General features: G+C 52.4%; 2 protein-coding genes across 2 annotated transcripts; both read left to right on the forward strand.

The window, feature by feature from the left end:
- The first annotated feature begins 1174 nt into the window (after positions 1 to 1174).
- Positions 1175 to 3779, forward strand: med18 (mediator of RNA polymerase II transcription, subunit 18 homolog (yeast)). Its single transcript, XM_060053312.1, has 3 exons — positions 1175 to 1358; positions 1931 to 2005; positions 2546 to 3779. Exons 2-3 carry the CDS (start codon positions 1933 to 1935, stop codon positions 3100 to 3102), a joined length of 630 nt encoding a protein of 209 aa, XP_059909295.1. The 5' UTR covers positions 1175 to 1358; positions 1931 to 1932; the 3' UTR covers positions 3103 to 3779.
- Positions 3780 to 9282: 5503 nt separating this feature from the next.
- LOC132458912 (forkhead box protein O1-like) lies at positions 9283 to 11803 on the forward strand. Its single transcript, XM_060053307.1, has one exon. It carries the CDS (start codon positions 10352 to 10354, stop codon positions 11027 to 11029), a length of 678 nt encoding a protein of 225 aa, XP_059909290.1. The 5' UTR covers positions 9283 to 10351; the 3' UTR covers positions 11030 to 11803.
- Positions 11804 to 12533: the final 730 nt, after the last annotated feature.

Genomic DNA, 12533 nt, shown 5'->3' on the forward strand with positions numbered 1-12533 from the left:
CTACCTGTAGTAAGACTTCGACAGAAACTGTTTAGCGTATTACTGCCCTCCACAGGTGCGATGTTGAACTCGATTTTTACATACAGTCCTGTATTGTGCAGAAATTGCAAAATTGCCTTGGAGGTCAATTTGTGGTTAACACAGTGACCAAACAAGGAAAACAAAACAAAACGAAAAGCCTGAACTCCAAGTCCCAACAATCTACCAAATAATGCATGTTTTTCCGTCCTATATTTTCTATACTCCAGGAAAACATGTTTTACTGTCTTAGAACTCCCACATTCTCATAAACCAGACACTACGATAAATAAAAAGTGATTTAGCCCACAATGACCCAGCCTTAATCTACACATTTTCTACTGAATCCCTACGGGACTGTCAACTATAACACAACGAAAACAGGTCAATAACACAGTAGGTGGTGAATTATGTCTGTAGAGTCCACCACAAGACAAAGGCGCCTCTTAATTAAATGTATTATTATTATTATTATTATTATTATTATTATAAGACTATACTTTACTCTCCTCATTGAGCCTCCCGAAATGTCTTTACACTTTGTTGCTCAAACTTAATATTACTCTTCTCTGAGCCTCCCGAGATATCTTGCGATATTGATATCCCCCTTCCCCCCTGCGGACTGTTTTAGTTGTTTTATTTTTCTAAGGTTTTGTGTGTATGCTATGTGAGACTGTATGCTAGTGCATGCTTGTCTTGGCCAGGACACTGGAAGAGATGTTTAATCTCAATGATTAATATTATTTTCAATTAACCAATAGTAGTTGCCTTGCATTTTAAAATGTCAATGCACTTATCAGCCCTGAATAACAGTAAAAGCTATTAAATAATTGATTTGCATGCATAGTATACTACACTTTCCATTGAACAATTACCCCTGTCAATTACAAATAGAGGTCGAGCACGCGCAATGCGCGCGCGAAAACTCTGGTAACCATCACTTAAAACATAGTAATTAAAACACAGTGGTCCCTCTTTATCTATTTAATTATAGATATTGAGTTTGATGTGTAGTGTATAGCTTGGGTTGTTTGTAGGGGTCATTTACATCTAATCATTTATTTTACATTTAAATAAATAAATGTGTCGGTGAAGGAGGTAGGCCTACTCAGCTGAAAAAATATTTAAGAGGGGGTACACCTGTAAAGAAGGTCTGAGAAGCACTTCCCAATATACTGTATTGTACTTGGCTTTATTGGGCGGGAAATCTGGTCCAATCTGGCAACACTCTCGACAGGCGGACCTCACAGCCGGGTTCGGGTTGCAGCCGTGTGCTCCACGGTACCCCCATGGTTGTTCTCCTCCCCACAGCTCAGCCCAACATCGTAGTATACTAACAGGTATTCAACACATTAAATACAGACGAGAGCTCACTGGAGATTCATGGAGTGAAAGCTAACGGCGCTATCATAGCTAACTCACCGGGGGAGACACTTTAAAGTACGGTCGCGGTTAGCTTAGCCGATGCTAACGGAGCCTGACTGCAGTGTTGCCTGTAGTGTTTACATGGCTAGCTTGTTAGCTCATAGCAAACTAATCTACCGGGAATAAAAGAGCGTCTGCTGATCAACTTCCTATAGTCTAACAGTCTTCAACACGAAGATGAGCCTTTCTGTTTTTTTAAACGAGTGTGTGTGTTTCGTCTGTATGACTTCACAAGGTCTATTGCGGTGTTTGTATCGCAGTACACCGAGCCAGGGACCCCATTGGTTGATTGATTGGTAACTAGTTGACTTGTGGTCGGCCGGGATGTGACTGAAATCATAGTTTTAGTAAACACACCACAGATGTAAGGACACTGCATAGACACTGCATAGCCTCCCCCCGTAACCCCCCACCGTCTCTTGCCCATAAATAAAATGCATTGTTATTAATATTATTATTAACTATTGTGGCGGATGTGTCCCCCCAGAGATGGAGGCTCCTCCGGTCAGCGTCATGCCCGTCACCGGGGGCTCCATCAACATGATGGAGTATCTGCTCCAAGGTAACGGCACCGGCACGGCCACCTGTATTCACCCCAGTGAGGCGCAGGGGAGTCTGGATCTAGGGTTATGTTTGGTATTTTGTGGTGTGATTTGTGTTTCTGAATTGTGTAGCTAGAATTACACCCAAAAAAAGTCTGACTAATAATGGATCGGACTACTTATCTTACCAATACCATGTCTAGTACTGAATGATATTGTCATCAACCAGATGAATGACAACCCTGCCTGGGAGCCTAGTGGGTGTTTATGGGGAGCCTATGGGGTATTTATGGCGAGCCTATGGGGTGTTTATGGTGAGGCTATAGGGTATTTATGGGGAGTTATTATGGGTAAAGTAATGGGGGATTGATTCATTGGGGTTTAAATTATGTATCAATGGGTGGACAACTAAAACGATTTGCCTGTCTGTCATTGCTCCAACAACATTGCGTTGTTGGAGCAATGACAAAAATTACAAAAAATGACATTCATTTTTGTCAAACAATGAAAAAAATGAAGTGTACTGAAGTGAACCCCCCCCGCCCCCCCCCCCCACCCAGGCAGCGTCCTGGACCAGGCCCTGGAGAGCCTCCTGCACCGACTGCGGGGGCTGTGCGACAACATGGAGCCGGAGACCTTCACGGACCACGAGCTGGTCTACCTGCTGAAGGGCCAGCAGGGCAACCCCTTCATCCTGCGGGCACGCCACTCCCTGTCGCACCCGGCCGCGCCCTGGCACCTGCGTTACCTGGGCCAGCCCGAGGTGGGCGACAAGAGCCGGCACGCGCTGGTCCGCAACTGCCTGGACGTGTCGGCATCGCACAGCCTGCCCGACGTCCTGAACGAGATGGGCTTCCGCATGGACCACGAGTTCGTGGCCAACGGGCACTTGTTCCGCCGCGGCGCGCTGAAGGTGGTCGTGAGCAAGCTGTCGCGCGTGCTGGTGCCGGGCAACACGGAGAACACGGAGCGCCTCTCGCTGTCCTACCTGGTGGAGCTCAGCGTGCTGGCGCCCGCCGGCCAGGACACGGTGTCGGAGGACATGCGCAGCTTCGCCGAGCAGCTCAAGCCCCTGGTGCACCTGGAGAAGATCGACCCCAGCAAGCAGAGGCACTGAGGCCGCCGGGCGGAGGGGCCCTGCCCGGGTGCTCTGGGATTGGCTCTTGACTTCTGAGAGGGCGGGGCTAGGGGGTCGTGATTGGTTGGAGTTCAGATCTTTGGATTGGTCCGTGGGGCGGGGCGCCGGCGACTTCAGGGCGGGCTGGGTGCGTCCGGGGACGAACTGGACTTTGGGTTCTGTTGGTTGTTCTACCGCTAGCTGTGGTTACCCTGTGTTGATAACTGAAGAAAGGTTCACTCGCACAGAGTGGGAAGCCAGTTAGACTCTTACGTAAGACCCCCATTTATTGTCTCTTACAGATTCATAGTAATAGATTCAACCATCTCTATCGATGTCCCCTTGGTTTTTATTACTAGTATGTCAGTTTTTCCCTACACCCCTGTAGAAGTTCAGGGATTCGTAAAGAGGGAGAGATATTGCATTAGTTTGTCTATTCCCTTTATATAATATCATGGCATTTAATCGTTGTCCAATGCTTTACTTTCCCCCCAAAACAGGCTGGAAACACACGTCCTTGTACAATGTGGATGATCTGCATCACTGTTACCATGGTGACTATGACATGACAAGAGACAATACGATTTTATTTTCTGAAGAATCTTGTGTGTACGTTCGTTCTCGAGCTTTCTTACGATTTTTTTTTACAAGTTAATAAAAAAAAAAGACCCAATATATGTTTTCTCTTGTCTGTTATTATGGTCAATAGGTACCGAGACCTTCTGACTTACAGGTTATTTAAATCGACAAGAAACCGAGATGTCCACAAGGGGGCGCCCCCGCTCTTCCCGACACCGAGGTATCAGGCTCAGCTGCCAGCCCCACATCATCGCCACGTGCGGTGCGGTTGCCATGGAAATAATTAGCCCTGAGATATGCACATTTCTTCCTCCTACTCTAATTAGCTTTCTCAATTGCTTAATGATACATAGACCTGTGTGAAAGCCTTCCTTTCTTCCTCTCACAAAAGCATTTATGTCCCCCGTTTCTACCTCTTTCCACGTTAACCCATTCGTGTCCCACGGCAACCGGAGACTGAGCACTAAAACAGCGCCCATCATACCTGCGTACTCCGGCCTCGTTCGAACTCCTTACATATCGCCCGGCGGCTCGGCCAATCTAAGGTGATACATTACGGTTTACCGTGTAACTCGCATCCGGTAAATAATTAAAAAAGCAACATGATGCGAGCGCAGGAGATCTTCTGGGTGTTTCTGAGGGTCATCGTCGAGGCCTCCCGCGGAGGGTCGGTAATTGGCTGTTGAGGACAGGACACCCACCACGCATTGATCGGGTGTTTATCCGGACTAGGAGAGTGCGAAGGTGAAGACGTAACAACGCTCATATTGAAAAGAGTTGAAAGCCTCTCGGAACGGCGCCCATGGGCAAAGTCTTTAATAAAGGGATGTTTAATTTGGGGTGGACACCGAACTCCAACCTGCTCCTTAATGCCGTCCGTCCACTAGCAGATGCGGATAAAATCGTGTACTGTTCGATTATGAACATAAAGGACAAGATATTGTGACGCCCTAATAGAGAAAGTAAGAGCAGGAGAAGGCCCGCAGATGGGAATGCTGGACGATTTACTGCGACCGTCAAAACGACGGCAGGGTGCCACTCGGAGGAGAGGGAGGAAGTGTGTCTCTCAGCTCCAGAGCTGATAGGCGCTAATGTGGATCCGACACACGCAGGCTCCTTCCTCCCGTCTGAACTCGTGTTTAGCGGCCGTCCTCCCGGAACCGATCCAGCCTCCTGCCGGGAGATCGGAGCGGTCGCCAGCGTCCTGTTAGCCCCTCCTCCGCTGTGTACAGAGCGGTGTCATCACAGAGAGATGTGGAGCCCCTTTTTGTTTACAGACCCGACGTGAGGAATTTTGATGTGAAAGGATATCCTTCTCTCGTCGAATGTTGTTGAATGTGGATTTCTATAGCGCTGGGCTTTCCTAACTCATCCATTTACATTTAGGGCATTTGGCAGACGCTTATATCCAAAGCGACTTACAAAAGTACATTTGTCATAAGAAAGTGAAATAATATATTGCTGTCGCACATTAAAGATGATTATAGAAACAAGTGCCAAGCATAATCGCTAGGTTAACCCTTTCCCCGTACCCAACAAAGAGGATAAGATACTGACTAACTCTGTGGAGGAGGGCCAATGTTATGCAGTGAAAAAGCAATCAAAAATCCTTAACAACCAACCTGGGCCGTTGCTGCTCCCCACTTATGACTCTCGGACCACAGTTTGGAACCCCCTGGCCTGGCTGATAGTGAGGTGTAAGAAGACGTGTTGAACAGAGCAGCTCATGGATTTATTGCGCTGAACCCTTTATTGCTACAGACTGAAAGCAGAGCAGGTCTGTGGTCACAGTAGGGCTGTGTCACTTTGAGGTAGGCCTACTGCCATGTAACGGTACGGTAACATGGTGGAAACGTTGTATACAACTATTATAGGCTGTTATTTAATCGCTGTAATAGAGTTCTGTAGTCGTATTAACACACAAAAAACGCCAGCATACAAAAAGACAATCGTTAGTGGTCTGAGTTATTGAAGGTTGTGTTTTTCCCCACAGAACGGTTGATAAAGAACAGTGTAGCCGGGCATCGAACACAGGTTAAGCCCATCAGGGCCTGTGACACTGAGTAAACCACGTTTGCAGTACACCCAGATTCTCCGGTTGTGGTTTGACTTTTTTTGAAGGTTTGACTTCAGTGTTTCATTGACATTTACATTTAGCAGACGCTTTTCTCCAAAGCAACTTACAACTGTTCATGCACACATTCACACAACGACGACGGATTCAACCACGCAAGACGACAGCCATCTCGTCAGGAGCAGTCAGGGTGAGGCGTCTCACTCGGGGACACCTCGACAGTCGGAGGAGCCGGGGATCGAACCACCAACCTTCCGGTTACCAGGCGTTCCGCTAGCGCATCAACCCGGTAGCTGAGCTAAGCCAACCAGTCCCTCCCACACCCCTTTGATTAAAGACTGCAGCGTTGATTGTCTCTGCAGCCGTCGTGCTCAACCCTAACGTTCATGCGAGGCCTGGTTCCGGGCCCGACCCCCGACAACAACGACTGCCTGCCCCGCGACCGGACCAGGAAGTCTTTAACGAGGTCTAAACTGGTGCGATGCGGGGCTAGCTCCAAACTCCTGGACGGGATCCCTCCTGCTTCCGCTGTCGTCGAGGGACCGTATGCTGGTTAAAGGACTGTGTGGGAGGGGGCTTCTCCCCAGAGGGAGACCCAGGGGTCCGCCCCTTTGTGGGGTCCGCCCCCTTGTGGTCCCCCCCCCCCCTCACTGGGGGGGGGCCCGGGATGTGGGCGGTGCCTGGGGGAACCACAAGGCCGGCCCTGGGTCCGGGGAAACGTTGTGTTACTCTGGGCCATAGCGGAGGATATTGCTGGTGGTGGTTGGTGGGGTCCCATGCAGGGAGAAAGGGGTGGTGCCTCCTCTCGCATGAGTCAAAGAGGGGGGAGTGGGGGGGGGGGGGGGGGGAGGGAGGGAGGGGGGAGGCGGCAGCATTCCTTTGCGATGTGAATCAGATTCCGCGGTGCTGCCAGAGCGCTGGGTGACAGGCAGCGGGCCGCTGCTGCCGGGTCTTGTTGTTGCTCCGGTCCTCCGCTGGCGGGCGGGGTCCTGCGGCTGCGCGGAACGCCGCGGCGTTCCAGGGCCGGCCGCAGGGATCCGGCAGGCAATCCCGCGCGGCCTCCGGAATGTCTGGTATGAGGCCCGGAGTGGCCGGCGGGCCTTGAGGACCAGAGCCTAGGGACAAGAGACTAGGACTGAGGACTAGGGACTAGAGACTAGGGATTAAGACTAGGACTGAGGACCAGAGCCTAGGGACAAGAGACTAGGACTGAGGACTAGAGACTAGGACTGAGGACCAGAGACTAGGGACTAGGGCTGAGGACAAGAGCCTAGGGACAAGAGACTAGGACTGAGGACTAGAGACTAGGGATTAAGACTAGGACTGAGGACCAGAGCCTAGGGACAAGAGACTAGGACTGAGGACTAGAGACTAGGACTGAGGACCAGAGACTAGGGACTAGGGCTGAGGACAAGAGCCTAGGGACAAGAGAGTAGGACTGAGGACTAGAGACTAGGACTGAGGACCAGAGCCTAGGGACAAGAGACTAGGTCTGAGGACAAGAGACCAGAGACTAGGGATTAAGACTGAGGACTAGAGACTAGGGATTAGGACTGAGGACAAGAGACTAGGATTGAGGACTAGAGACTAGGGATTAAGACTAGGACTGAGGACCAGAGACTAGGGACTAGGACTGAGGACTAGGGATTAGGACTGAGGACCAGAGACTAGGGACTAGGACTGAGGACTGGGGACTAGGACTGAGGACCAGAGACTAGAGACCAGAGACCAGAGACCAGAGACTAGGACTCAGGACCAGAGGAGGACTGAGGACCAGAGACTAGGACTCAGGAGTACAGACTAAGCACTCAGAACTAGAGACTACAGACCCAGAGCACAGGCTAGAGACACCAGGACTAGACGCTGCAGACGGTGGACTACATGAATACCTGTGCCAGTCAGGGCTCGTCTTTATTCCTCCATCCGTCTGTCTGCTGTCTCTCCTTCTCTTCTTTTGTTCTCTCTCTCTCTCTGTCTCTCCCTTGATCTAGTGCTCTCTCCCTGGCGCTGTCTCCCCCTCTATATCCCCGTCTCCCCCTCTCCCTCTCTTTCTCCCTCTGTCACTCGGAGGTCTTAGAAGTGTCTAAGAGAGAGAAAGCACTTCTGTCGGGTCTGATTGAGGAGGAGGTGATGGTGGAGGAGTAGGTGATGATGGAGGTAGAGGAGTAGGTGATGGGGGAGGAGTAGGTTATGGTGGAGGTGGAGGAGTAGGTGATGGTGGAGGTAGAGGTGGAGAACGAGGGGGTGGAGGACAGGAAGGAGGAGATCACCTCCATCCACTGTGTCTATAATCTCAAAAGTATGTTAAACCAGATCTGGGTCCTACAGTGACTCCCCGATTTAAAACCTGTGGATCTGGACAGCATCACACATCTCATCAGATATCTCCTTAGACATCATTCAATGGGAGAAGAAGAAGAAGAAGAAGAGACACCTGGCCTGGTTCCCAGTCCCAGTCCAACCAGTCAGAGTTTCGGGCTGGAGGAACTCATCTCTGGGTTCCCAGGAATTCAGTTGAAGTTCATTTTGTCGTGGGGTGGGGGTGGGGGAGGGGGGTTGATTCCCTGTTCCCTGGAGGGGCGTCATGGCAACCCAGGGGTTAACTCCCTGGTGCGACGGTTAGGCGTTAGCGACATAGCGCTTTGGCCGTGATTACAGTGACTCCGGGGCCTGAGTCACCCTCTGAGACTCCGTGACACGCCACTCCACGTTTGAGGACACGTGCTATTTTCGACACACTCGTTTCACAACAACAAAATCCCTCCTGTCTGGGCGCACGGTGGTTTTTCTTTCGTCATTGCGCAATGTTTAAGTGTAGGCTGCAAGCGCTGCGCCGGGTGGGCGGGGCCTGCCGGGGCTCAGCCAATGGGCTGCATACGAGCTTGCCTTGGTTGGCTTGACACGTCTGGCTCCTGAGCAGACGAAAATAGATGAACGATGAATGATGTGTGTGTGTTTACGTTACCTGACCGAGCCAGGGTTCAGGTACGACACGAGTTGGAAACACGAACAAGTTGAAGATAACCTGTTGAACAAACTAGTACTAATTGTATGAATGTGTGTGTGTGTGTGTGTGTGTGTGTGTGTGTGTGTGTGTGTGTGTGTGTGTGTGTGTGTGTGTGTGTGTGTGTGTGTGTGTGTGTGTGTGTGCGCGCGCATGAAATCAGAAGTTGTCGCTAAAAAATCAAATCGAACAGAAGGAGCGCATAAGTGAGGGTTATGTGATCTGCCCCCCCCCCCCCCCCCATACTCACCTTGACGGCAGGTGAGTCAAGGTGCGTGTCGTCTCGTGACGGATGTGACTGCTGCTGCAGTCCGACCTCAAAAGACTACAGGTAGAACCACGTGACACGGCGTGGTTCTCTCACCCCTCTCGATCATCTTTATCTCTCACTCCCGATAAAAACCATCACATCCCGCCCAGTTTAAAAACCAGAAAGTATCCGAACCAGATCACGTTATATCATCATTATTTATCGTTATAAATAACACATTTTTACATTTATAATTGGGCATGGTTTTTCCTATTAATTGATTAATTGGCTGAGGTCAATTTAGCGGCATAAAACAAGGCGATACCAATGTGACGTTCACGTGACGCGGTGGTTATCATCTAGTGTCCGCGTGCTATCCTACAGAATTGATCTCGCGTGCGAACTCCCCTCAACCGCCTCTCCACCGCGCGCGCGTCATCGTGGGGCTCACGGCGACGCGGCGAGTTGTAAGCAAATGAGGACGTGTGTGGAGACCTGACAGGGGGGAGGAGGAGGAGGAGGAGGAGGAGGAGTGAGGAGGAGACCGGGAGCCTCACATGTGCGTGAGAGAGGAGCCCAGCGGAAGGGCGTGTGTGTGTCAGTGTGTGTGTGTGTAGCCGGTGTCTCGCGGACGCAGAAAGTGGAGGAGGAGGCAGAGAGGTGGAGCTGACGGAGCTGACAGAGTATAGTGGGTGATGCTTTTTTCCTCTTCTCACCCAGACTGGAATGGTATCGATCGGTCACGTGCGCACGCATCTCCATTCCGGTCGCAGACAGCGGGGCGCGAGACGCTGCGAACGGTTCTCGCGTCTCCTCAACGAGGGGGGATTCGATAAAACAACCTCCTTTCTCCGGGTTTTTTATGGCTTCTCGCTCCGTGGATGTCCTCTAAACCCGGGACCCCCCCCCCCCCTCCCGGGTACCCTTCACCGCCGTCTACCTGCGCGTGATCTCTCTCTTATCTGGATTCTCATCTGTTGCTGTGGCTCCGGCGGGACTCGACCCTCTCCCGGGATGTAGAGCACCGATCCATCACCCAGCACCACCCGCTCATCACCTGAAGGGACAATGGACCAGAGGCTACTGCTGCTCTTATTACTGCTCTTATCTCTACACGTACGGCTGGGATTCCGTTCATCATGATTCCGGTCCTCCTCCGGTGAATAGCGCTCTGTAGATCCGCTCTCTGGATCTCTAGATCTGTGTAGATCTCTAGATCTACACACTACACGCTCCGTTCATTTCCCGGATTTCTACGTTAAGACCAAACCAACGAACGCAGCTCAGAAGGTCTCGTGGATATTTATTTTCCGGTTACCGGGTCTGAGCCGAAGACAGAACCATGATGGAGGACGGTGAACTAGACGCGCATCAGGTTGATATCGACTCGGATTTCGAGACGCAAAGTCGGCCTCGCTCGTGCACCTGGCCCGCCGCTCCGTGCCCGGAGGGCTTTCCTCCTCCCGGTGGGCGCGAGGTCACCGGCGGCGGCGGCGGGGGTCTGCCGCCGCTGCTCAGCATCAAGCTGGAGCCCGAGGACGTCCCCGCGTGCCGAGGAGCGGGGCTCGCTTGCGGGACGCCGGGAGGAGACCTACAGCATCCGGTCGGCTCCTCCCCGGTGCCTCCCCCCGGTTCCGAGGTGCACCCGTGCCTGGCGGGCGCCGCGTGCGACGCGTCCGGCCAGCTGCGTAAAGCCAAGTCGTCCCGGCGGAACGCGTGGGGGAACCAGTCGTACGCGGACCTCATCACGCGCGCCATCGAGAGCACCGCGGAGAAGCGGCTGACGCTTTCGCAGATCTACGACTGGATGGTGCGCTACGTGCCCTACTTCAAGGATAAGGGGGACAGCAACAGCTCCGCCGGATGGAAGGTAAGACGGCGTGGTAACGGGAAGGTTGCCCGTTCGATCCCCGGAGTGTCGAGGTATCCCTTAGCAAGACGCCTCATCCTGACTGCTCCTGATGAGCTGGCGCCTGGCGGTCGCCTTGCGTGGCTGACCCCGCCGTCGGTGTGTGAATGAATGTGTGCATGAATGTGTGATTGTTGGGCAGTATTGTAAAGGTCTCCGAGTGGCCACTGGTTAGAAAATAACAGTATAAATGCAGTCCATTTACCATTTAGCTGGAACACTTATAGTGGGTTTACGGTTCAGGTGCGTGTTTGGTGAGAGTCGTTATGCAGACAGCGGGGTTCCTCCATGGAGACATGGGCTCAGTCGGTCTCTCTGACCAGGAGTGTGATCTGTGCTGTGGTGTAGTTACGCATGACCGGCGCCACGCGTTGCCTCGGCTCGGTTAATCACCGGGTCCCTGGTCGATCAATCCCAGTGAAATCACCGGTGACAGATTGTAAACGAGCGGTTAAGTGGGCACACGTGGTTCCAGTGTCAGTGTGACACGGCCGCGTGCTCCCGCCAAACCCACGAGAGTCTCGCGGGAACGCGCTTCGGGAACGCGCTTCAGGAGGGCGCTATACCTTCGCCTCCACCGCCTCCTCCTCCTCGTTCCGCGCGTCGCCGCTTTTGTTTGCGCCTCGCCGCCTCGTTTTCCGCTCTTCCATTTTCATGCAAATCGCAGCGTTCCCCGTGCACCGCGCCCGGTCTGAACGACCCCTTCCGCCGCCGGAGGAGGGACACTTGTAGCGGTCCATGGGTCAGCCCCTCTCTCGTGTGTGTAAATATTAAAGAGGGGCTTTCACTGCTGACCACGGACTGCTGACCGCCACTACTGCCTGGCCGAGAGCCCGGAGCCGCTGGCTGGACCTCTGCCCGGGTTATCACCCTCAGCCCCCCGCCGCCTCCCGCCTCGCTCTCCCCCCCTCTGTGTGTGTGTGTGTGTGTGTGTGTGTGTGTGTGTGTGTGTGTGTGTGTGTGTGTGTGTGTGTGTGTGTGTGTGTGTGTGTGTGTGTGTGTGTGCATGTGCGTGTGTGTGCATGTGCGTGTGTGTTTGTGTGTGTGTGTGTGTCTCGCCTTCCCTCCCTCTCCCCCGTCTGTCTCGGTGTGTGTGTGTGTGTGTGTGTGTGTGTGTGTGTGTGTGTGTGTGTGCATGTGCGTGTGTGTGTTTGTGTGTGTGTGTGTCTCGCCTTCCCTCCCTCTCCCCCGTCTGTCTCGGTGTGTGTGTGTGAGTGTTTGTGTGTGTGTGTCTCTGTCTCAGTCTCTGTCTCTCCCTCCCACTCTCTCTCTCACCTCCTCTCCCTCACCGCAGCGATCTTTGAGACGTCTCACCGTTGAGAACCGTCCAGCCTAAACCTCTGTAGGGTCTGTGACGTCTGCAGGGTCTGTGATAGTGCGAACGGCCGCCTCAATACTTCTGAGGGCGTTGATCAATAGACAGACATCATCATGAATCCTTGTGGCACACATCCGATCCTTAGTTTGCCATTCGACTCTCAAACATGTTTCATTTCACTTTTCCGCGAGGCCCTTTTCTGAACTCGGTGGTATCTACAGTTTATAGGTAAAGGCAAAAGACTCAAGACTCACTCGTCCAGAGTTCACCTAGACTCTGCGTAGCCTCCCTCCAACC

This window comes from Gadus macrocephalus, chromosome 6, assembly GCF_031168955.1.
Source record: "Gadus macrocephalus chromosome 6, ASM3116895v1".
Taxonomy (NCBI): domain Eukaryota; kingdom Metazoa; phylum Chordata; class Actinopteri; order Gadiformes; family Gadidae; genus Gadus; species Gadus macrocephalus.

Excerpts from the sequence above, each read along its gene's own strand:
- med18 (XM_060053312.1), top strand. The coding sequence starts at position 1,933 with ATGGAGGCTCCTCCGGTCAGCGTCATGCCCGTCACCGGGGGCTCCATC. Across the intron at positions 2,006-2,545 it reads GATGGAGTATCTGCTCCAAG|GCAGCGTCCTGGACCAGGCC; the intron begins GTAACGGCACCG and ends CCCCCCACCCAG.
- LOC132458912 (XM_060053307.1), top strand. The coding sequence starts at position 10,352 with ATGATGGAGGACGGTGAACTAGACGCGCATCAGGTTGATATCGACTCG.